The sequence below is a fragment of the Podarcis bocagei genome, assembly GCF_964188305.1.
Source record: "Podarcis bocagei genome assembly, chromosome: 2".
Lineage (NCBI taxonomy): Eukaryota > Metazoa > Chordata > Lepidosauria > Squamata > Lacertidae > Podarcis > Podarcis bocagei.
The window spans coordinates 59,537,939-59,563,761 of record NC_138126.1 but is presented as its reverse complement, the minus strand read 5'-3'; the positions used below and the strand labels follow the sequence as shown (position 1 = coordinate 59,563,761).

The following is a 25,823-nucleotide window of genomic DNA, read 5'->3' as shown; positions in this document are numbered from 1 at the left end:
GTAGGACACACTCAGAGGAGCAAAGGAACTACAGGATGTGCTAGCAGCAGAGAGCAGCTGCAGCGGCAGCAACTGCAGTAAGAGGATTTTAAAATCATTTAGGTTTTTTTTCTTTTTAAGTTGGAATGAGGAGTATTTAGAGTGGGCTGGGGAAGAAGGAAGATTAAGGGAATCAATGGTGCAGTTAGAGAAGAGGAAGAGATCCTCGAGAAGAGAAAGAGATCCATGAGAATCTCTCTTTCCTGTTCATTTTCTCTTGCTCTTTTATTTTCTGTTTTGCCCATAGGTCTGCTACAATGGAGAGGAGCCACATGCATTGCAGTTAACCCCATATTTACTTTGCCAGTGATAGGCTTGGGCTCAATGAATCCATTGATGCCAAAAGAACCTCACCAGGACTTACTGAAACAGAAGGACAAAAGGAGCACAAAGCCCCCGAAATGTGAGAAAAGGGGAGAGTAGGCTCAAAGGCAGAGCAGTCTCTGTTTACCTGCAGCTACTTACCTGCAGCTTCCCCCACTTCTAGACAAAAATAAAATAGAATGGGGAAAATGGAAGTTAAGTCTGGTGAAGATGCTTTCAGCTTGATGCTTTCAGCTTGATCACCTTCCAGAATGCATCAAGAGCGGGTGCACAAGCTCTCAGGGCAAAGGTGGGAAATCAGGGTTGCAAAGATATTGAAATTACCCCCACTCTTCCACACAAGCCTTAGTCAACTGCTTGGCCTCTTGTTTGGTCCCTGTTTTCAAAGACAAGCGGATTCCCTTACTTTCTTTTTCCTGTACCTTATAGGGGTCAGGTGCTATTTCCTTGTAAATTTCCTAAGCTCCCAATAATTTTGAGGAAGAATAAGGAAGGAAAAGCTAGAGAGAGAAAGAGAGAAAAATAGATTGGAAGTGGTGCAGGAGATGAATTAACCAGGCATAGCAGAGATGATGAAGGAGAGCGGGAGTAGAGTCTTTAAGCTCTTCTTTAAACTGGGGGTTCTGAATGCCTGAGATAACAGAGATGAAATATGATTTGCTAATGTTTGCATGATGGCACAATGCCCCATGGGTCACAAACAACAGGCAAGAAAACATCTATGGCTTTTTTTTGGGGGGGGGGAGTAAGTCACATACAGAGGCCTTTGCATTGTTCACTAAGGTCAGCGCTTCTTGCTGTCACCAGCCCAGGAGGAAGGTTATGTTCCTGCCAATGGCAGATAACAACAGCCAGCATGGTGTCACCCCACAAAGACGGCTTTTGTTCACTCCCACAGCAAGTGTGCCCCCAACCCCGCAGCAGTAGCCTGTGACACTTTGATTAGACTCTGCTGCACACAGACAGAGGGGTCTCAAAATCTTTCAAATTATTCCTGTGCCAGGTACATAAACTAACTTCATAGCAGTGAGACTGCTTTGAGCAGAAGATTTGCTCATTCATGCGAAAGCCTTATGATAATCTAGCCTGCCTTGTGTATGTCAAGATATTAATTAAGACACTTGAATCAATTATGTGACTAATGATTAGATTACAATTTGATAGAAATGTTCAGTCCTGATTTATCTATCTATCTTCTTTTCTAGGTAGGCCTGGTGCAATTGTTAATCAATTTGACTGTTTACAAGTTTATGTCATATTTCTAGTACCAATCTATTAAGATGCAAATCCCATACCTTGAATCTACGCTTCCTGTTTAAAAAGCCATGGAAAATCCTTAATAGCTTTTGGAGAAATTGAGGAGGAGGAACTTGTGCTGCTACATGCTGAAATATTTGTGGAACTCCTAAGAATATGGAATTGTAAATTCTATTTAAACTTTACACAAATCTCAGAATCGTTCAGGCTTTTGTTTCTTGTACTGTACGGTTTTATAATTATTATTTTGACTGGCAGCTTTTTCCTTCTGGATAAGTGCTGCGTTTGCATTGCCCTGAAGATCCAAAGTCCATACAGCAGTGATTATAATCCACAGAAATGGAAGTTTGTAGCTGACTAATATGGAACATCCTTCGGGTTGCTACATCAAAGAAAACACCAGGCAAGGGCAGGCTGGCATCTAAGCCACTCAGCGTGGTGGCAAGTGGATAAAGAGAGAATAAAGATACATTTAAAATCTATTTGCTATGCTGATCCAAAGATTTTACCAGACAGGTGCCCATTACAAGTGCCAAATTGTAAAGCTGAAAATCCTTCTTTGATGCTGATGTTGTCAAGAGGGGCTAGGCTCTGAGGCACCCAAATCAAGGGACAGGTCAAGGTGGAGTGTGCTAACCTCAGTGCTGTGGGGGCTCATCTGTCTTTCCTGGAACAATAACTTTAGCTGCTCACTTCATGTCTGCTTGCATGAGTCAGCCATTGCCTGCTAGTCTTGCTGTTTTGAAATGCAGAAAAGCATAGAGGCCGCCCTCTGGCTCCCTGTGCTTGTGCTCCAGTGATGTTAATAATATCTTGATGGGAGAGGAGATGCTCCTATGGGAATCAGGCTCAGAGCTAGCAATTTGGAGTTGTCAGTGAGGCGACCTTGAAGCCCAGAAATATTGTCTGTCTTCCAAGGAGAAAACGGGCATCTGAGGGCATTTCTCTTGTAAACTGAAACAATAAAACCCACTTGGTTGTGGGCTTGGGTTTAAGGAAATGGAAGCTGGAGTGATGAAAGCATAACCCAAGTGGAAAGAATCGTGCTCTATTCTTGCTACAGGCAGAAGAGGCTCCAGGCCACCTTTGCTCCTAATATATCCTAGTAAGTCAGCTATAGTTGCCATGGTATGCACACTGCTACATACAGAGGAGGGGGAGAGGGAGGGATAAACTATTGTGTCTATTGTTAAGAACATATGAAAAGGCCTGGTGGATCATACCAAAGGAGTACCTAGTCTAGCACTCTTTTTCCAAAGTGGCCAACCCGATGCTCATGTGAAGCCCACCAGTAGGATACCAGTACAATAGCATTATCTTGATTATGTTCTCCAGCAACTGGCATTCAGAAGCCTATTGACTCTGAACCCAAAGCAGCACCCATCATGACTAGCAGCCATCAACAGCCTTATCCTCCATGGGTTTGTCGAATCCTCTTTTAAGGATCCAACCTTACCACCTACCATCCAAGTAGGTGGTAATTATTGCATATTATAGTATCAAAGTCCATAGTTTAACCATGCATCGTATGAAGTACTACATTCTTTTGTCTTTCCTGAATTAATGACCCTTAGGTTTCATAAGTTGACCCTGGGTTCTTCCCATGTATGTTCTCCACACAATGCCTAATTTTAGAAACAGGGGAGAATATTCTGGCATAAATCAAAGATTTTACAAAAGATTTTACCAAAGAGTGGGCTTGGTTAGGTGCATGGGCCAGAGGTTTTCATTCTCAACATAGCTTTTGGAAATAGTGCCACCAAAGTTAGTGAGAGTTAAATAAATTAAAACCTACTCAGTTTTGAATAGTGACATAGAATCTCTTACATTAGGGTTATAACAAATCTGAACAATACCTGAATAGAAAAAAAAGTGAATTTCACACCTACTCTTCACAGGCATCTTATCCCATCTCTGATTGAATAAGAAGCATGTATTTTAAGTATTCCTCATTGTGAGGCATGGATCTATTTTTAAAAGCTGCTTCCCCTACAGATACCATTAAAGATTGCAGAGGAAGAGGTGATGGGTGGGATGCAATTCCTATAAAGAGCCAGCTAATTTTTCAAAGCCTAAAATCTGGAAGCCAGTTTGCTTTAGCAGCACTTGTTATGGACATTTTGTATATTTCAATAATTCATACTAACAGTAAAATTGCCCAACACGGGAAAATAACTTGTGAAGCAGAGCAATTTGTGCCTTTGGCATGCCAGCAAAACACTGAATAAATCTAGGCTTATGAAACAAAATGCAGAGAAGTCAAACACATGGGTAGCAAACCTTGCCTACCACAAACTGCTGTTATTGCTAGACATGTTAAAGTTGCAGGGTTATGTTGATAAAGTGTGCAGTGGTGTAAGAGTCACCATGCCCATGTCACTGGTGCAACCACCTTCCACTCAGTGCTTATAAGGGAAATGGAAGAACTATTTTGAGTGCTGGGAAAATGCAGGACAGAAGCATTTTTTTCAGGAAAGGCCCTTGGATCCTGTGCATGAATGACCAACCACTTTATATTTCTCATATGAAATGAACCTCTTCCCTTCCCTAAATAGGTTTTAGCTTCTGATTTATTGAGAAGTCAAGGCTTACTTGTTAAGGCAGCCTCTATAGCAGGAATGGGGAACTTCTGGCTTGTGGGCTTTTGGACTGCCAGGCCATTTTTAGTCAAGCCACGCCTTCCTGTTCTCCACCTGACATCACACATGACATCAGGTGAGGGGAAGGTAAAGTCATGGATAGGCCAAAGAGGGGTTTTGCAAGGCTATTCAAAATCCTGACTATCTGCTGATTGTTGGGGATTCAAAGCCCAGTGCAGGGGTCTACGAATACCCAGAATCATGAGTATGTTCACATGTTCTTTTGGGTCCTTCCAGGTTCCATTCCTGCCTGACTTCCCTGTTTTCCACATATGTACACTCCATATTTTCCCATTCACCACAGGCCCTAATGTCCTTTCCTTTTTCTTTGCTCCTTCCTTAATAGAAATTTCCATTGTGCCACAAGAGGTCTCATGGGTTGCACATTGCCATTCAGTGTGTGTTTCACCCCTTTGTCTTTTCACAAATGATGCTCTGGTTGACTCTCAAGTCTCGAACTCACTCAGGTGTAAAGTTATAACCACAGACTTTAGCAGTGCTCAGAGTGCTTGCCCTTTGATCCTTTAAAGAAGTAAAAGGAATGTCAAGTTACCTCTATAAAAAATAATCTATCTCACTGGAGCAAGCAGAATGGCAAGCTGTGGAACGTGCCCTTTGCTTTGGGAGAACTATTGTTTTGGCAAGGGGGTGGGACTCAGCATTTCAATGTTGTTGTTGTTAGTGAACTTCACTGCAGGGAGTTTTTTTGCTCCCCACAACCACCATCCCATTCTTCTAAATCAGTTTATCAGAATATGGATTCCTTTTATTAAGAGACAGCAAAAGGAAAGGCATTATACCCTTTCACTGACAGCAGGTTTGGATGTTGATTCTGGTGATGAAGGTGCTCATTTATATTAGGAGAGGAAGCTGGAAAAGAAGGTGGAAAGGGATCCCAAGCTTTATCAAGCCTAACCTCCTTAAAGCTCTCTCATTGCCTGTCCCACCAGATTACCCTACATATTCTGCATAACACTGTGCTATAAGCAGAGAAGAAGAATGAAAACGGTGTCTAGTGGGGACACTCTGATGCCCCCCCAAAGCGGAGAACTGCTCTCATGTAGCATCTATCAGCTAGAATATGAAACCAGACAGAAGAAGAAGAAGAAGAAGAAGAGGAGGAGGAGGAGGAGGAGGAGGAGTTTGGATTTGATATCCCGTTTTATCACTATCCTAAGGAGTCTCAAACCGGCTAACATTCTCCTTTCCCTTCCTCCCCCACAACAAACACTCTGTGAGGTGAGTGGGGCTGAGAGACTTCAGAGAAGTGTGACTAGCCCAAGGTCACCCAGCAGCTGCATGTGGAGGAGGTGGGACGCGAACCCGGTTCCCCAGATTACGAGTCTACTGCTCTTAACCACCACACCACACTGGCTCTTTAAGAAACTTATTTGCCCTAATGCTATCTCTGAAAGGAAGGGAGTTTTCCCTCTCTTTTGTCTTCCTGTAACAATTTAAATGCATTTCCAAGCAGAATGCCACGATTTCTTGCTGAGCTTTAGCACCGCCATAATTACAAAGTCAAATGCAATCATTAAAACAGCAACATTTGCTTGTCACCATCTTAGATTGCTCTTCACTTCCTCCTGAACAAACTCCAACTGGAATGAGTTGCATCAAATATTATTAAAATGTGAATGCCATTGTATTCTCATATGCGAGAACCCAGCCCCCCCCCAACAACTGGACTGAGCAAACCCTTGCCTGTAGGGCCACCTGTTAGCACATCATGCCTCTTGAGCTATTAAGATGGCATGTTCGTAACAGAGTTCTCCACAGCAACTCAAAAACAAAGCTTTCAATTGTTAGTTTTACCTCCATCTCCTGCTGTCTGCCTCGTCTTATTACCTGCACATGCAGATAGAGGCGATACTAAAAGTGAGCTCAAAATGACTGAATTTACTTTCATTTTGGCTGGCCAGCACAGGGAGACTAACAAGCAAATAGCAGGGCACCTGCAAATACAGAGCTTTCTGGAAAACCGAGGAGCTGGAAAGGAGAAGGAGTGATGGGACAGAGAAAGAAAATGGAAGTGGAAAATAGAGAACATGAAGACATAATGGCTTTGTGAGTATTCTGAGAATGAGAAGCAGAGGGGAAAAGATTTATTTTAAGGACCTCATTGTATTCAAGAATTTATTTTAATTTGGTCACTTAATATTTATATTGACCTACAATGAATTTCCAAAGGAGCGAGCACATTGATAGAGCCATACCCACCTCTAAAGTGCCTGAAATGTAATATGAACCCTGATGTAAACATAGTGAGAGAAAACCTGTGAACAGCAGAGCAGCAGCTGGAATGTGAAGGCCTTTCTTTTACCAGACATATGTATTTATAGAAGCATTTACATCAGTCGTGCTTATTTTATGTTGGACACACAAACAAACACCCATTGCATCTGGGTTTCAAAAAAGTTCACTTGCAAGAAGGGGTTTGACAGCGCATGTAACACTGAAGTGTGTGTGTGACAGACAAAGAGGCAGGCAGGGTGTGTGGTGTGGTGTGGTGTGGTGTGTGTTCAATCCTTGATATGATTAGAGGCCACAAAAAAGAGGTTTACCTTGATGTTGTCTTGCCAACGATGGGCTTTCTGAAATTTCTCAGCCGCATCAGCCAGTCTCTGAAAATGGAAAAGAGAGAGGGTAAGTCCACAGAGAGGTAATGTGAACTGCAATAATGAAAGAGGAGTTATTTTAAAGCTGTTCTAGCACATATGAAACCAGCTACATCATTCCTGGGGCTTACAAGGTAACAAAGCATTTTCAGCACCCTTACTAAAGCAGTTCTTGTTATGAAAAGAGATTAATTAAAGGTTTATGGGTTCCCATGACCATCTTCTGTATGCAAATCTGATCTTGTTTAATTAAAGGAGCAAACCTGTGAGAAGCCTTGTGCTTCAAAGTCTTTTATGGGGTGAATTTACTTTCCTTCATAAGGGAGGTTGGCTTCCATTGGCATTTGTGGGCAAAAATGGGCTGCAATCTGTGATGATGTTGAAGTTAGGGCAAAATCTATCCTCTGTCCTTAATGCTAGAGCTGCTCATGGGATCTAGGATTTGCCTTCACCTCAGTAATGCCTGCAATGGAAGCAACTTCATTTCTCCCACATTTAAGTTAATTTGGTTAGTTTGTTAATTGAATCCATGCATCGCTTCCCACCACCAAGAAGGTCTGAGTGACTCACAAAAGATAAAATGTGTGTGTGTGTGGGGGGATACAATCTATAGCATAATTCAAGCTGCCTGTAGTTTAGGAATGACCCTAATTTGCTCCTATCTCAAATGTGTTCTTGCCTATAGAAGTCAATGCAAACCATTTCATTCCCTGGGAGAAACAGAGTATTAGTCAAGTCAGGTTTCTGCAAATACTATACTTCAAGTGGTTCACAACAGATACATTAACAATAGTAATCCTATCCAGGCATTTATTTGCACACACAGGGCTGGGTTCAAGTAGCCCATTCTGTTACTGGAAGGTAGCACAATGACTATTGACACTGCAAAGCTTTCCTCTCACTCTCCCCCCTGATTTCCCTTCCAGGGGGCTGGGCAAGGGAAGCCCCAGAACTGTGCATGGGAGTCAGATTCTGCTTGCATGCTTCTCACAGGCATCGGCGAGAATGAGATGCTGGATTAGATAGGTCTGGTCAAGCAAGCTCTTTTTACGTTCTCATGAGGTTGCTCCGTTAGGGAAGCAGAAACACCTCTGCTCAGCTGCCAGACACTGACTGCTGGTGAAAGTGACTGCTGGTGAAAGTGAAATCAAAACCACCAGAATGCCTATATTACGCAAATCCACTTGAAAAAACACGTATACGTAATAGGCTGTGTAATAACAATTGTAAAGTTATTTACTAGAAACTACTTCTCAAAATTAGATACAGCTTCTCCTAACTTCAAAATCAACATCGTGACATAACATATTAAAATGTAGCTTATTCAGTTAACCACCAAATCCAGTATGTACAAAATGCAATTCCTATTTTGTCAGTCCCATAGCACATTCATTTCTAATTTCTTCATCTTCTCTTGTATTTTTTATCTGACGTATTCCTTAGAAGAGTACCATGAAATAGTCTTGTAAGTGTCTAATGGGGATGATAAGGTTGGTAGACATAAGAAACTGGCACTGGTAGATGCTAGCACAGGTAGACAAAGACAAGGATTCCTGGATATTCCCCGACTGAGAATCTATCATGAATAAGATCCATGTAGCTGTTATATACAGTAACGAACCATGCACAGCTGATGAAGCCCATTGGGATGAAACATCCTCATTAGACACTTACCAGACTATTTCAAGGTACTCTTTCATAGGAATCAAATTTTGCACATACTGGACTTGGTGGTTAACTGAATAAGCTGGTGAAAGTGGGCATGTAAAGGTATGAGTGGGGCTAGCCATACTCACACATTGTTTTCATGAGTGAAAAAGGAATGCAGAATAGGGCTAATATTATTCCCAGGAATGCACTGCAAATGTGCACCATCTAGAGGAGGAGAAGCTAAACCATACCAGATATTCTTAGTTTCCGAAGAACTGAGCTGATACCTGTTGGTTGTTGTTTTTTTTAATAAAATATTTATTGAAATTATGCAAAAAATTACACATAGAGAAAAAACAAACAAAAACTAACAAACACAAGCTAACGAGAAAGTTAACAATAAAGCAGCCTAAAAAAAAGAAAGAAAATGATACAAAATACAAAAAAACAGATAACTAAGAAATAGGAAAAAGAAGGAAAAAATATTTTAAAAAAGAATAAATCCACTTTTCAGCATCTTTGAGCTCATTTGCTTATTTCCTTGACCTCCTCACACCTCCCCTTTTGTATTCCCATTTTCCAAGTCTTTTCAGCAAATCCTTACCCTCTTTCATTTATCTTTGCTCTATAACTTAACCTATTATAACTATATATTTTCATCCATATAACTATCTATATTTACCTATTCTTATTAACCTTATTACCAAAACCACTTCTTTTCAGTCCAACATCATTTTAACATTCATTAATTTTACAGTATTTCTGCAAATAGTCTTTAAATTTCTTCCAATCTTCTTCTACCGACTTCTCCCTGGTCTCGGATTTTGCCAGTCATTTCTGCCAATTCCAAGCAATGGTCAGAGGGAAGTCCTATACCTTCTTAGTTTATAATGAAGCATGGTGTAATATACCCACACGTACCATGACTGTGTTCACATGTAACACTACAACAGAGCTGAATGCTGTATAGGGCTGTTGAAAATCTCTACCCTATTTTCGAAGAAAATGGGTGATGGTGAACCATTTAACCAATTTTAACCAGGGGGTGGTGAAATTTTCCAACAAGTTTCTTGGGAGTGGGCTCATCATTATTGGCAGTAGCAGCCCCTCCCCACAAGGATTTTGTGTTTTTTTTGGCTGCTTCTGTAAATGGCAGAAGCAGTAACTGTACTGGCCACTGTTCTGCATTCTCCACTACGCTTTAAGCCTAATGCTCTTCTAGGACACTGTGCTGCATTTCAGAGAGGAAGGAATGGCAGTAGGTGGAGAAAATTTTGCCAAGTGGAATTCTTATTCTGGTAGGGTTTTAAAAAAGAAAGCATTTTTGGGGAGCGGGGAGACTTATCCAGAGAAATTTCACAGCTTAGGTTATCTTAGCATAGGCTACTTGACCAGCATTTAGTTCTGCTTTCACACTATCTTGTGTTGTTGTGTTCTATCAACCATGGGCCATGGTTCAATATTTTAAAAAGCAACAAGCCAACTTCAAACCATGGGCAATGAAGTTGGTTTGTTTAACTAATCACAATTTGTTTTATACCACTATCTCTAGTTTGTATGACATAACAGTGCTGGTGAAGTCCTTCTCCCAGCTGCCCAGGAGGAAGAGAGTAAAGTCAGGTTCACTGCAGCTAGTGCACATCATGTTAAACCATGGTTTGGTATTACTTGCAAACTGAGCTTCTGTCTATTGCAGAGGTGGAATAATACCTCTTGCCAGCCTGAAGGCTCACAGTGATTTTTGCAGAATTTACAGTGCTATCAATTGCTGAGCAGATTTCATTGCTTAGCAGGAAGTTATAGGACACCCATGTAGCTAGAACCAAGCCAACATGCTGAGTTATTGGTGAAAATAAAAGTCTTTGTCTACAGAGGATCACTCATTCTAATTTGGTGGTTACAGGATTTACCAGAGTGGTGATTTTTGTCTGAGGCCTATTTACATTCCCTTCACTTTGACAGATTATTTTTACACTGCCAATTCAATCTGCGAGGAAAGCCAGTGTATGTATGCATAGCATCCAACCAGTTGCAATGCGCCAGCCATTCGTGTGAAGCTGTGAAGGGGCTGAGGAATCAGGTAAGATATCTGAACAAGCTCTTCCTTTAATTACAGGCTGCAGCAAGAACCTCCAGGCTGAGATAGCATTTAAAGACAGCCTGACAAGATCTAATCAAGCAGGATGTTAAATGCAGATGCAAGAGCCATCTTCTTTGCTTAAAATGTATGAGATTTAAAAGGGGGGCAAAAGGGAGGGAGGGAAGGAAAGAAAAACCCGAAGTGATTTTGTAGAGTTTGCCGTTGAAGTGATTGCAGAAGCATGCCTCATTACTTAGCAGGAAGCCATGGGGCAGGATTTCAGCACTGTCAAGAGCAGTGCATCATCTGTCCGCCAAGCCTCATCATCCCAGCCCCTTTGGCCATCAGGAGCTTAAAAGGGCAGGAGGCTCAAAAGTTCTTCAAGGAGGTTAGGGACAATAAATGGTTCTCCTCCCAGGGATGCAGCACTCTTCTCCTATGGCTTTATCTATTTAATGCCTATTTCCAAAATATACAGGAGTCAGCTGAAAATTAGTGATGAAAACAGTTCCATCGCAATCAGATAAGAAAACACAAACAAAACCTGGGTTTGCTTCAAAGCAGCTAATGCCATGGCAAATATGTGTGTTGTTTTAGTTATCTTCAAACAGAAAATTCAAATATCCAAGGCCTGGGCAAGATGTTTTGTGCCTGACAACAGCTATTCCAATGAAGGCTCATGGGAAAATTTTTTATCAGCACTTACTCTTTAAAAACTCTTGTTGAAAGGTGTGTGAGATGCCTTCTAAGAAAGATGGGGATTGTTTCCAGGACAGCACCCTTCCAGCTTTTCCACTCTCCCCAGCCATTTGCCAAGCTCTTGAGAGTTACATGAGAAGTGCTTTCATCTGCTCAATTGTTGCCATGATATTCCCTACCCCTCCCACAGTTGCAAACATTTGGTTCTCTACTAGGTGTTCCAAAGGAAGAAACACGATATATTATTGGTGGAAGTGCATCTGATCGGAGAGGTACAAAGCTTGGAGATACTCCTTTATCCAATGCCATCAGTGGAGGCTCAGGTAGCCTTAGTGGTATGAACTGCTTATTTCCAGGACCAGGATAGTCTGATTTCAGTAACCCATGGTACCCTAACCTAATGTTTGAACTATTCCAGTGTACTCTGTATGGGGCTATCCTTGAAGACAATCTGGAAGCTGCAGTGGGTACAGAATGATGCTGCCCAGCTGTTAAGGAGACAGTGAAATGTGACCATATACCACCCATTCTAAAAGCACATTGCTGTCTGTCTGTGTGCTACAGGGCTCAATTCAAGGTGTTACTGCAAGTGTACAAAGCCCAAGTCCTAACATTCTGAGCGTTTTGGCACATAGTATAAGATTCCCTGCAGTACAAGGGATTTGTACCACGGGCCTCTGCATTATTTTTTTCTCTAGGGCAGCAGGGGAGAGTAACACACTTAAAATGAGGCATAGGTTAGCTTTTCATTGAAAGAAGAGAAAGGGTGCCAGTATATTTTGCCTCATACCACAGATTCTTACAAATGAAAGCAAGTCTTTTAAAAAAATGAAATTTGGGGGTTATGGTTTATTGTGCAGAGGTTGGGGTGGGGGATGTGTAATGCTAAGGGTTTTGTTTTTTGAGAGTGCAAGATGAGAGCACCAGGCCTGTATATCAGTTGTGCTGCTCATAATTTTAAATCAGCTTATGTCTAAAGGAAGGTGTTGGTATATCTTTGTCCTTGAGCCTGCTTACAAGTACCAGGGGTGTACAGCTCTCAACTGCTGCAGCTATAATGCAGCTCAAGCGCCTACAGCAAGACACAGTAGGCACAAGTGGGGAGATCCTAAGTGGTGATAAGTTGCTCTGCATCAGAGTATACCACCTGCAGTTCCATATAGGAGTTTTCTCCTAGCCATGGCACCACATCTATTTCTGGAGGCCTATCCTGGAAAACATTTCAAGAAAGGGGATTTTAAAAAGAAAAATACATAAGCATTTATAAATCATGGGGCAGGGATGGAATAATTTAAATTGGTGTCATCTAGAAAATGCCTTTTCCTTCTCTGCTGTCCAGCAAAACACACACTGCCTCTAGTTTGTTGTGCCAAAGCTTTACAGAGCTGTGTGAAATGCATCAGAATCTTTCTTTGCCACCCAAACACAGACAATTTATTTTAATTCTCTCCAAGTACTGCCATTTTGTTGTCTGTTGCTCAGCTGAATGCAAATGTATATGGAAGTGTTTCAGAGGCAGCCTATGGCAGATAGGAAAGTTTCCCACAATGCCGTGCCCAACAGCTCAACAAAATAAAGGCTGGGAAGTGGGGGATAAAGAAATTAAAGTGCAGAGAATTGATTTGTATAATGAAATTGCTGAGAAGTAGCAGTGGTTGGGGTTTGTTTTCTTTCTTATTTTTATTAAGCCAATAGGTGTGAATATATAGAGGCCAGAGACTTCCAGGGGGATCAATTTTGCACCAGCAAGTAAATTAAAAACAGAAAGCAAGCTAAATGACAGCCCCCTTCTGGCACTAGTCAGTCTTTGCTTCAGTTCAGGAAAGGGAATGCTCCCAGGTAAGGAGAATAATTGCAACTGTGCTTATGGAGCCAGCCTTGACCTGGGAGGGTTCAGGTGTCAATCAGAAGGCAAAACCATTTGTCACAAGGATGTAGATTAGGGAAGAAGAACATGAAAGCATTGTTTACTTTACTGCCCATTTTGTACAGCCTAAGGGTGGAAGGGAATGTGGATGGCTGTAGGGTTAGATCTTTATTTTGTCCAGCACTTATTACAATTCAGTATTAAAATTATACATGTGGGCACACACATCATTCATTTCAGCTTCTCCAATGTACTGAATTCTTCACAGCATAAAGAAGGGTTTAAGAGATGCAGTAGTAGCTGCTCTTTGCTTTTGGGGTCCCCTCACCCACCCAACAATCCCTTATTTAAGTTCCATAGCATGTTTCTAATTGCAGGGCCTGGTTTTAGCATCAGCACATATTTCTCACCAATACCACACAGGAGCATGGCTGAATTCGATTACAGCGGTACCTCAGGTTACAGACGCTTCAGGTTACAGACTCCGCTAGCCCAAAAATAGTACCCCAGGTTAAGAACTTTGCTTCAGGATGACAACAGAAATCACACGGTGGCGGTGTGGTGGCAGTGGGAGGCCCCATTAGCTAAAGTGGTACCTCAGGTTAAGAACAGTTTCAGGTTAAGAACGGACCTCCAGGACGAATTAAGTTCTTAACCCGAGGTACCACTGTATTGTTTTCTTAAATAGGACTAAAGAATAACAAGGACTGTATTTCTCATGAATATCCTGTTCCCTGCTTACACACACACACACACACACACACACACAATCACTCACTCACTCACACATGCTATGGCATGAACATCTTGCACAGTGCTTTATCCAGAGCTCCATGGCTAATCCAGACAATGAGCAGGAAAATAGCTGTGAATCTACTAAGATAAACACCTTTCAAGGAACCTATTTAACACATTACTGCATCAGACCTCCCTGAAATCCATCAAGGCAACATTTATTGCAGGCTTTGAACACAGTAGGCACCCTGACTGCTACCAATGACAAAAAAGCACACACAGTTCTAACAAACAAGATGTATTCATTTATTTACTTTAGCATCTCACCTATTACACAGACTCCACATAACTTGTGACCTACAAAGCCAGATGTGCCATACTAACCTTATTGTGATCTGTCAAATACTGTTTTTCCAGTGCCAAGAGGTTTACTGAGTATCTGACATAGGTGGGGTTGTTTTTGGCTTGGTGGATTAAGCTGTGCAGATATGCTCTGGGCAATTCCTCTCTCTGGACAGGACAGCTTGCCCACACACCAACCCTACCTCCTTCTACCCATGCAATCGAGACCACAGTGTACACCACAGCCAGCAAAGTGGTGCGCCATACTGTAGAAAGGGTCTTGCAAAATAGTAACATAAGACAATCCATTTCCTGATTCCCAACTGATCAGTCAGAGCCTCTGTATGAGCAAAATTATCATGCTGCCACCCAAAAGGAATATTTTGGAGATGAATCTTACTGATAAATTTTATTTCATTATATTTATATTCTGCCCCCCCCCCCATTTTGTAATTCAAGGTGACATAATGTGGTTCCCAGGAGATCTAACATGCAGGCACTAACCAGACCCACACCTAAATAGGGTCAAGAAAAGTGACTGCCTCTTGCGCCTTTAATGGGGGTGGGAAATGACATCCTGTCTCTATATCGTCAAATAATTACCCAACATGACTAGATCTCTCGCCAGAGATGCACCACCATATTTTAAAGGGATAGAGGTTCCTGGGACTAAGCAGCTTACGAATAAAGTCTGTACATAGCAAAGTTCATTTTTACACTTTTCCCCACAGAGGAAAGCCACCCATGGTTCCCTCCCATGAGGGAAATTTTATTCAGATATAATAACAGAGCTATGCAAGGCAAACAAAAAAAGTAATCATAACTGCCATAAATTAACAATTAACACCAGATAGGAGGGTAGTTATAAAATTACTGTTGAATTAGTAATTGATAGTGTTAATAAGCAAAATAGTTTGCAGTCAGCTGAAAATGGTGATTTTTTAGCTTGTTTTGTTGTTTTTTAAAAACACTTTTCTGTACTGAGTGCTTGTAAGTAATACTAGATATGCTGGGGTATTTTTTTTTACTGCTTTACTTTTCAATTTTCTTGATTATGTTTTTACATTTTTATTATTTGCTGATTTTACTATTGTAAGCCACTTTGAATTCTTTTTTCTAAGCAATCACTAAACAAAATAAATAAATAATGGAACAATAAATAGTAGTATGGGTGCCAGCTGAGTTCAGTGCTACTGAATTCAGGACTCTTTGGGAACTGATCTGTATTGACACCAATTCAAGTTATCAACAATCTTGTCATGCTCTGGCATGACCAAGAGACAAAAACCAGGGCAGCATCTGGCTTAATTCTTAATGGTGCCTCTGGAGCTACCGTATTTTTCGCTCTACAAGACGCACTTTCCCCCTCCTAAAAAGTAAGGGGAAATGTGTGTGTGTCTTATGGAGCGAATGCAGGCGGGAGGCTCTGCTCAGTGCTCCCTTTAAAGAGCCACGTGGAGCGTGTGTGCGGATCTTTGGGGCTTTTCCCCGAGAGGCTGTGTTGCTGTTGGGCAAGGGAGAAGGTGGCAGAGGAGAGGCTTTTCCCTGGGAGAGGCTGTGCGCGGCTATCCCAGAAGCCAGGACAGCAAGCAGGATCACTGGGCAGTGATCCCACTTGCTGTCCTGGCTTCTGGGATTCAGAATATATTTTTTCTTGTTTTCCTCTTCCAAAACCTAGGTGCGTCTTATGGTCTGGTACGTCTTATAGAGCAAAAAATACGGTATATGTACCATAAAGTAAGTGAGCATAAGTCAAGACATTTAGGAGTGGGGCAAAACCACCTTCTCCCTCTCTCTAGACACTGGCTTAATCATAGGCAAGCAGCCACCTTAGCTCCCACACCAATCTCCATGACCATCATTCTTCCCACATAATTGGTTTCCTGGCATAATTCACCCCAAGCCATCCTTTCCATGCCTACATCATGCAATTATTCTCCTAGAGAAGCCCACTTCTCACTGCCAGCCTGATTAAAGCTGTGACAAATATGCCCTTCCCACATTTGTGGGGCCATTCATCCCAGGTGGAGGGGAAGGGAATAATTCAATGACTACTGGGGGCAGTCACATTTCAAGAATTTCAATCTTACCTAAAATACTAGGTAGCCGATGGGGAACGATGGGTTCCTAAGGTAACCCTGGGAACAATGCTACTCCATGATGTAGTAGCATTTTCGCAGGATTCTTTGTCTAAGTAATGAGGCTGGAGCAGGCAAGATTCTGCCGAAAGTGGCAGCAAGGCTTTTTATTGTTTTTTTAAAAAGCCCAGGGTGGGGTGAGGTGCTAGGGAAAGAAAAAGAAATCCTTGATCATGTCACATTTAAAGATAATTCTTCTAAGACCAATCCATTGTTGGAAGGCTGTTTTTGCCACACCACACTCCCGATTTATTAAATAATACTTCAGCCTAGCACTCTTGTGTGAGCTGAATAGTCAGGATAGCTCAATGGGCAAAAATAAGCTAAGGACGCTGTAACTTTCACATCCCCTACATATAAAGTGCACTTAATTCTTATCAACGATAAAGAAATGCATATTTCATCTTCAAATGTGAGTTACAGAGAGGTGTTTTTTTGGTTTAATGGTTTTATTTTGCTATTTTTTTTAGTATCCAAAGTATATTTTTCTTCCAGAGTTACTGTTAAGCTGGGAAAATATTACTTAATATATTATCAATTGACAGCAAGTTTGGGGGCAATAAGTACTTATGCTTTCTGGGAAAATAATGTTGTCTATAGCAAGAGGTTTAATAGAAAAAAAGCATCCAACTATTGATTTGTGGGCCAAATGTGTATGCATTACATTTGTGCAAAGGCTTTAGTTGTTGTATTTCTAGTGTCTGCAGGTGTCTGTATTTTCTTATGGGTTTTTCAAGACAGAGGAATCGTGCGCTCTGTTGTGCAATTATAGAGGGAGAAGGACTTTTGTTACAGTTTCTCACCAACTACTGTTGGTGAAACAGGAGTACTAGTGGGGCCTGCAACAAAAAACGTTGCAGTGTATCATCGCAACCTAAGAGTGGGCTGCTGTTCAGGGTGTCAGCCAGACATTACTTCTAAGCAGGTCATTCCACTCTCCAACCTGCCTCTTTTCCATCTGATGCTCACATTCTACAGCCACTGGATTGTTGTTGTTTCTTGGGGTGGTAGTACTGGGAACTGCTTTGGATTTCTAGTTTTTGTGTGTATACTTCTGCTGTGACCAAAGCATTTGACCTTCACTGTCACATGGTTGTAGACCAGGATTTTAATGCATGCAGGGAGCCTCCTCATGTATACAAGGCTCAATGCTTCAGAGGTTTGTCCACCAACTTATGGAGGAGACGAAGAAGGCAATGGAGATGAAGCTTAGTATACTCATCCCTGCTCATGTGTTCAGAATCCACACCTTTTGCTGAAACTTGCAATCTACTCATTCTGAAATACGCATAGCTTATTTGGTTCACCTTGGGAAATGATCTATAATGAGTTGAAAAAAAAATGTTTAAGGTAACTTTCCCAAAAAGATTGGAGTCCTTTTTGTTGGGAATAATTCAGACTGAAGTCCCTCAGTGTCAGCAAAATTTATTTCTGTATGCAACAATGGTGGCCCGAGTTTTGTTAGCCCCCCAATGGAAAGTGGGGGAGGTCCCAGGCAAAGAGGACCGGCAACTTAACATGTTAGACTATGCAGAGCTTGCAGGTTTAACATAATAAGAGAGCAAGAAGAACATATATTCAAAGAAGAGTGGAAAATATTTATTGGGCATATGGAAAATAATTGTACACAGCTCAAAATGCTGGCAGCATTAATATAAATTCAACAGTGTAATTAATGTTTGAGGGGTGTAAAAGTGGAGAACTGACTAAAATGGTTATAACAAAATATGCAGGAATGAAAGATAAAATGAACCATGGAAAGAGGAGGAGGTAAGTCATTGGATACCTAACAGTATGTAAAATGTTTATTTTAAGACGTAAAATTTAATAAAAACTATTATAAACAATAATAATCTGATTCGCCTTGGTTAGCAGCCTCTTGTTCTCAATCTTACAGGTACTCCTGACAAGAACTAAAGCTACATGATTTCAGAAATTATTTAAGCATTCTTTTGATTAACTAGAGTAAACTCTAAAAATAAACAGATGCGCTTTCCCAGTCATTCCCTTGAGATATAGCTGAGAAGACACTTAGCATTTCCCATGGTGTGAAACAAATTAATTTGCAATGAAATTGTACCTGCTGCTTTAAAAGAACTTATACTTCAGAACTTTATATTTGCAGGGGGCTGGGCTGAACATCTGGCTCACAATCTGCTTACATTTTGTCTGGCCACATTTTGTGACCAGTTGGTCTTTGAAGTGGGTAGGCACCTTTCTAGTGCGATAGAAAACCCCCTCAGATAGAGCACATTCAAAAATAGTGGTGCATAAACCATGGGATTTCCTCAGCAGACTGAATAAAGCAATGAATTGAGTTGTTATGTTGGGAAACAACCAGCCTGGGGACTTGAAATGGAGGTCACAGGTATTTGAACAGGAGTCTCCATGTTCAAATGTTTGCAAGCATGATGAAGGAGGAGAGGGAGCTCTGACTGTCTCGTTCCTGCAAGTGCTACCACCTGTCTCCTCTTTCCCATAGTAGAGGATGTTCCTCCTTCACCTTGTCCCCAAGGATCTAACACAGGCTTCCTCAACCTCGGCTCTCCCAATGTTTTGAGACTACAATTCCCATCATCCCTGACCACTGGTCCCACTAGCTAGGGATCATGGGAGTTGTAGGCCAAAAACGTCTGGAGGGCAGAGTTTGAGGAAGCCTGATCTAGCAGCTCACCTGAAGCAGTTCATGGGAAGGCAGTGGTAGGTGTTCCTCAGACTCCAGTGCAGCACATTTCTCCTCAAAGGTGGGACTGCAACTTCCAGTCGCAGAATCCTCAGCAGGAAGGTGATGCTACTGAGAAGTAATCACTACTGAGAAAGCACATGCACACTGTCTCCCCAGAAAGTACCTCTTTTATCCTATTCACATCTTCATATCCAGGGTCACTGAACATACGAATGGAGCAGGACAGGATGGAGCAGTAACACAACAGAGCCATGTTCTCTCAGCTTAGCACAAGGGTGGCTAAACTTTTCCAGGCCAAGGGTAGCATGATTAACCCTCCAGGAGCTCCTTATTACGTATGAAGTGGTCAATTCAAAAAATTGTTTAAGGAAAACCTTCAGGGTTTTTTTGTAACACACACACACACACACACACACACACACACACGTACGTTTAAAAATGACAATTTGGAAGAGAGAGGGGGACCACAAAAAAACCTTTTGGGGGATGAATGAAACTCACGGGCCATGAGTTAACTCCTCATGGCTTGGCATATTTTCAGCATATTCACATTCTACTGAATGTCACTGGATCACAGACTTGTAAAGTTTGAAGGGACTATGAGGGTCATCTAGTTCAATTCCCTGCAATGCAGGAATCCTTCACCAAACGTGGGCCACAAACTCATGATACTGAGATTAGGAGTCTCATGTTTTACCAACTGAGCTATCCCTTGGTAATAATCTGTAGCAGTCAGTTATGCATTTTTTCAAACTTAAATTCAGTTTCCCAAATTTCTATAGCTTGCAATTTACTTTGCATCTTCAAGCACATTCCTTTTTAAAACACATTTTTGTATGTTATATTTGTATGCAATTTCCCCAAATATAATTCATTTTTTCTACTTTAATTTCACTAATATATGTATTTTTGCAGATACTTTCCCCTAATACATTTCACACACATGTTTTTGGGTTGAGGAACTTTATCACACAATTCATATTTCAAAGGATAGCTGTGTTCTGCTTTGTGTATTGGTTCAGAAAGTGCAAATTAGGTTGGCTCACATTAAAACGCCAACTGAAAGAATTTCTCCCACAACCTGAATTTTCTGCCCATCGCTTATCCTTCCCTAGCTTTCAACCTCTCTCAATGATTTAGCATGCAGTTGCTGTATTCTTTGTTATCTGTCATATTGTCCTGCCATGTACATCTCTTACATTCATGGAAGATGTGTAAATATGCATTATTGCTTTCCTTTCATGAACAGATCAAAGATCATGAAATGGAATATTTTAATATGGGGGAATTATTGCATGTAAATCCATAGCCTTGGATTCTAAGGTATCCTCTATTCACAAGGAGCAGGCCTGATTTCTGCCTCCTCTTCCTTCCATCTGCATCTCACCCTACCATTGCGCCACTCCTGGTCAACCTCATTAAGATTCCAAGACTATGTGTATGCCTGGGTTAAAGTTACAATAGCAGTTGAAGGGAAAATGTGCGAGGACTATGGGAAGCTATGTAACAAGCACATATTCAACAGGCATGCAATTTATGGTCAAAGATGCAAGACATGCAGATTCCAACCCCTTCGCCATTACATTTTTACTTCTCATTAGCTGTTAAAGTAGGGTGGGGAAATAAGTCTTAAGTATGGATAATAGGGAAGAGCAGCCGGCTGGTTCTTTACTGTTTAAGTGCTTGAGATCCAATCTCTTCTGTTATGGAAGAATAAGGAAGGGGCTGAACAGAAGACTGCAGGAAGGAAGTGATTTGAATAGAGTTTTGTTTATTTATTCATTCAGTTTTAATCCTGCCCTTTTTTCATTGCATTGATCTTAGCGCCGGCTACATCTTAACATGTTATTAAAGTGAAAGAATAGAATAGCTCTCATAATTAAGACATCAAACTCAATATCCACAATAGCTTTGAAAGGGGTTGTTTGGGACTGGATAGTGGTTATTACAAATCTCTGGGCCCAGGGAGGGCTTCTTGTGTGGCTGGGATATCAAGGTTGAGCATGCCCAGGTCATTTACTGAGGAATTAAGATAAAGGCAAAGGGACCCCTGACCATTAGGTCCAGTCATGGCTGACTCTGGGGTTGCGGCGCTCATCTTACTTTACTGGCTAAGGGAGCTGGCATACAGCTTCCGGGTCATGTGCCCAGCATGACTAAGCCGCTTCTGGCGAACCAGAGCAGTGCATGGAAACGCCGTTTACCTTCCCGCTGGAGTGGTACCTATTTATCTACTTGCACTTTGACGTGCTTTCGAACTGCTAGGTTGGCAGGAGCAGGGACCGAGCAACGGGAGTTCACCCTGTCGCGGGGATTTGAACCACCGACCTTCTGATTGGCAAGTCCTAGGCTCTGTGGTTTAACCCACAGCGTGACCAGTGTCCCACACAGGAATTAAGATAGTCCCTGGTTAAATTCAGAGCAGCTATAAAGCCAGCCCTCACCTCCACCGATCCTTTCCAATGCTCAGTTACACTGCACATTTAATCTACTCTTCTGCCATACCATTCATTTGCAATATCATAGTCTAGCCTTAACAGCATAATTTTTTAGCAAAGCCTTACAATGTGGTTGTAATGGGTGGTGGGCTTTTAATAATCCAATCCCAATAGGACTAGAACGAGATGGCCCAGTTCAGCTTTGCCAGCAATCTGAGCTGCTATGCTCCTTTAGCTGCCACTCTTTCCTCTCCCTTTCACTTGGGAGGCAGCAGTTGGTAAACAAGAACAGGGGAACTGCAGGTGGTGCTTGAGGACAGCCATTCTAATGCCAAATGAATTCATCATGAATAATCTTATCATGATCAATAGGGCCAAAGGATTACTTTTAAGCTCTAACAATGATTAAACCATTACTTTTTAAAGTGTGGCAGATCAATCGGTTCATTTCAAGGTGCACCACGTGCACAGACTGCAAGATGTACTGGAGCCAGGCAGCCAAACTCATAGCAGAGAAGAAAAGCAGCCCTCCTGCTTCCTTAACTGTAGGTTGACTGCAAGAAGAAGAGGAAGAAAAACGCTGCTCCAGGGCACCTGTCCTGAAGAAAGGTGTGGTGCAGGGCACTGACTGCATAAGGACAGAACAAAAGAGACTGCAGAATTAAATAGAAACACCTTCAGTAATTTTTGCCAAAGGCAAAAGTGTTCTTTGTTAAAGGGTCTTTGAAGCAAAGACAGATCACAGATCTAGTGGGGGAGAAAGGCTGAATTTTATTGAGCAAACTAACTTTAAACAAGGGTTGGCGCTGTGGTCTAAACCACAGAGCCTAGGGCTTTCCGATCAGAAGGTCGGCAGTTTGAATCCTCGCAATGGGGTGAGCTCCCATTGCTCGGTCCCTGCTCCTGCCAACCTATCAGTTCGAAAGCAGGTCAAAGTGCAAGTAGATAACTAGGTACCGCTCCTGCGGGAAGGTAAACAGCGTTTCTGTGCGCTGCTCTGGTTTCGCCAGAAGCGGCTTAGTCATGCTGGCCTCATGACCTGGAAGCTGTACGCCGGCTCCCTCGGCCAATAAAGTGAGATGAGCGCTGCAACCCCAGAGTTGTCCGCGGTGGGACCTAATGGTCAGGGGTCGCTTTTCCTTTACCTAACTTTAAACACATGCACACACACCTCACCCAGGTTCAAATAACAGTTCCTGCTTTGCACAAGGATGCACAAATAATACACAAACCTTCATGCAGAATAACTAAACAACCAATAACCCCTCCCTCTTCATAAAGATACAAGCAAAAACAGACAGTAAGCCCACAAAACATACAATACTGGACAGCCACCTGAATCTCTCCTTCCAGCTGCTGGGAGCCCCATAGGTAGCAGGAAAGTGGATCTCAGTCTGGCCAGTTTTTGCAGCACCTACAGCAACATAGGTGCATCAAAGCTTCCCCAGTCTTCCTGGCTGAAGCCCTATGGTTTTTAGCTGCTCCAGGGATGAGGCTAAATGGCCCAGCTATTTCCACCTGGCTTGATTGTTACTACCCGCACCTGGCCTGCAGCTCCCATGAGTCATTTCCAAGAACAGTAGTGCTCCTGCAAGCTCTACTGTCAGTATTAAATGAAGGGTTAATTGCACAAGCCCACCTACACCTTCTCAATTACAATTATTCCACATTTCCACTACAGGTAATATGCAGAGTTCAATTCTAAAGGAATACAGAAATACCAATTTTGGGGAGTGTACAGGTATCTAGTTAATCACTTGACTGTCCTAGTTGGGAGCGCCCAAAGCGTATTGCAAGAGGTACATGAATCTACTTCACCTATTCCTCCTAGGTTCTTATCTAGTACCAATGATATGATATGCACTGCATGGATCAGCCAAGACCCATACTTTACTGTCATACTTTCAGGAGGAGAGGAAAATCACCTGCAGCCTCTTTGGAGGAGTGGAAGAATTTACCCTAAACACACGCCTTTTCCTTTCCTGTTGCAATAACATCTCATTCCCAAGGCAGGGGAATCCAGATTTTCTCCTCTTGGGGAAGTTAACATTATCCTACTTTTGGGCACATCATAAAAATACATCCCTAATAACCATATGGCTCTGAATATAAACAGAGCCAGCATGTGCCAGGAGGAAGCAAACACACTGACAAAATATTTGTATGCAGATGCCAACACATTTGTGGGCACATGATATTCATGATAAATACCACCATTTCCTAAGCTTGGTGTGAAAAAAAACAACCCCAAACACATTGAATTCACTAAACAATTTACAGGCTGCACAGGCCAATGGAAGAAAGATCCTCTTCTCATCAAGAAGATTGCTTTGGTTATTGGAAATGTAGGCAGGCCAGCTGATATCTGAAGCCAGTGCTTTTATGCCACTTTACATTTGCCCTTTTGCCATTGTTTTAATTCTGTTTTACTATTTTATCATGATCTTAGTTCTCTCCTTTGAAATATATGTATTCAAGGACATAGTCTAAATACATTAAATAAATAAATGCAATCTTTGGCAATAAATGCTGCATTAAGCGGTGATCTGGTTCAAATTTGCATATATATAGTCAATGTGGTATGCCACTTTGAGTTTGAATTCAGAGGGATAAGTGCTTTATATACTCCATCCTTAGGTTTACTATTTTTAAAACAAACATTTGTTTCCTCAGGAAAAATAAAAAAGCAATCAGCACATATTTCCCCCAAATAACACGTGAATGCAAGTTGAAACTTTCTCATTAACCTTCATTTAATGGGCTTAAGCGCAATTCACATGTTATGCTTTCCCCACTTTAACTGTCACAATATCCCCTTCTAGCATGGGAGAAGGTACTGTTTGACTGCCCATGCTGCAGAGGAGCGCATGCTACCTTGTGACCTGATTGGTGACAGCCTGGCAGTGAGCAATGCCCCCTTTCTGTATGACCACACTATAATTTCCTTCACTGTCACTGTAGGAAAGCCATGTCAGTATCCACCTCACCTTCTTTTAAACCACCACCACCTGAAGCTTCTGTTTCCTGGTACAGTTGGTGAAGGCTAGAGTAAGGAAACTGATTTAACCATGCCTTTTTCTATGGAAGGGCATGTATATCCCCACAGCATTAGTGCTTGGAGTAATACTTTAACTAAAAAATAAGCTCATGGAATGTTTCCCAAACTTGGGTCATAGAATCATAGAATCATAGAATCATAGAGTTGGAAGAGACCACAAGGGCCATCGAGTCCAACCCCCTACCAAGCAGGAAACACCATCAGAGCACTCCTGACATATGGTTGTCAAGCCTCTGCTTAAAGACCTCCAAAGTAGGAGACTCCACCACACTCCTTGGCAGCAAATTCCACTGTCGAACAGCTCTTACTGTCAGGAAGTTCTTCCTAATGTTTAGGTGGAATCTTCTTTCTTGTAGTTTGGCTCCATTGCTCCGTGTCCGCTTCTCTGGAGCAGCAGAAAACAACCTTTCTCCCTCCTCTATGTGACATCCTTTTATATATTTGAACATGGCTATCATATCACCCCTTAACCTCCTCTTCTCCAGGCTAAACATGCCCAGCTCCCTTAACCGTTCCTCATAAGGCATCGTTTCCAGGCCTTTGACCATTTTGGTTGCCCTCCTCTGGACACGTTCCAGTTTGTCAGTGTCCTTCTTGAATTGTGGTGCCCAGAACTGGACACAGTACTCCAGGTGAGGTCTGACCAGAGCAGAATACAGTGGCACTATTACTTCCCTTGATCTAGATGCTATACTCCTATTGATGAGGCCCAGAATTGCATTGGCTTTTTTAGCTGCCGCGTCACACTGTTGGCTCATGTCAAGTTTGTGGTCAACCAAGACTCCTAGATCCTTTTCACATGTACTGCTCTCAAGCCAGGTGTCACCCATCTTGTATTTGTGCCTCTCATTTTTTTTGCCCAAGTGCAATACTTTACATTTCTCCTTGTTAAAATTCATCTTGTTTGTTTTGGCCCAGTTTTCTAATCTGTCAAGGTCGTTTTGAAGTGTGATCCTGTCCTCTGGGGTGTTAGCCACCCCTCCCAGTTTGGTGTCATCTGCAAATTTGATCAGGATGCCCTTGAGTCCATCATCCAAGTCGTTGATAAAGATGTTGAATAAGACCGGGCCCAAGACAGAACCCTGTGGCACCCCACTAGTCACTCTTCTCCAGGATGAAGAGGAACCATTGATGAGCACCCTTTGGGTTCGGTCAGTCAGCCAGTTACAAATCCACTGAGTGGTAGCATAGTCAAGACCGCATTTTACCAGCTTCTTTACAAGAATATCATGGGGTACCTTGTCAAATGCCCT

General features: G+C 42.0%; 1 protein-coding gene across 5 annotated transcripts in view; it reads right to left on the bottom strand.

Annotated features, from left to right (window-relative positions):
• CACNA2D2 (calcium voltage-gated channel auxiliary subunit alpha2delta 2) overlaps positions 1-25,823 on the bottom strand; it is a 553,469-nt gene that overhangs the window by 240,072 nt on the left and 287,574 nt on the right. For all 5 annotated transcript variants that reach the window (XR_014003634.1, XM_081177654.1, XM_081177655.1 and 2 more), the window contains one exon: positions 6,824-6,883. Coding sequence is in view for 4 of the 5 variants with exons in the window: in XM_081177654.1 (XP_081033780.1) it covers positions 6,824-6,883 (60 nt within the window). In the remaining variant the exon portion in view is untranslated. The remainder of the gene's footprint in view (positions 1-6,823; positions 6,884-25,823) is intronic.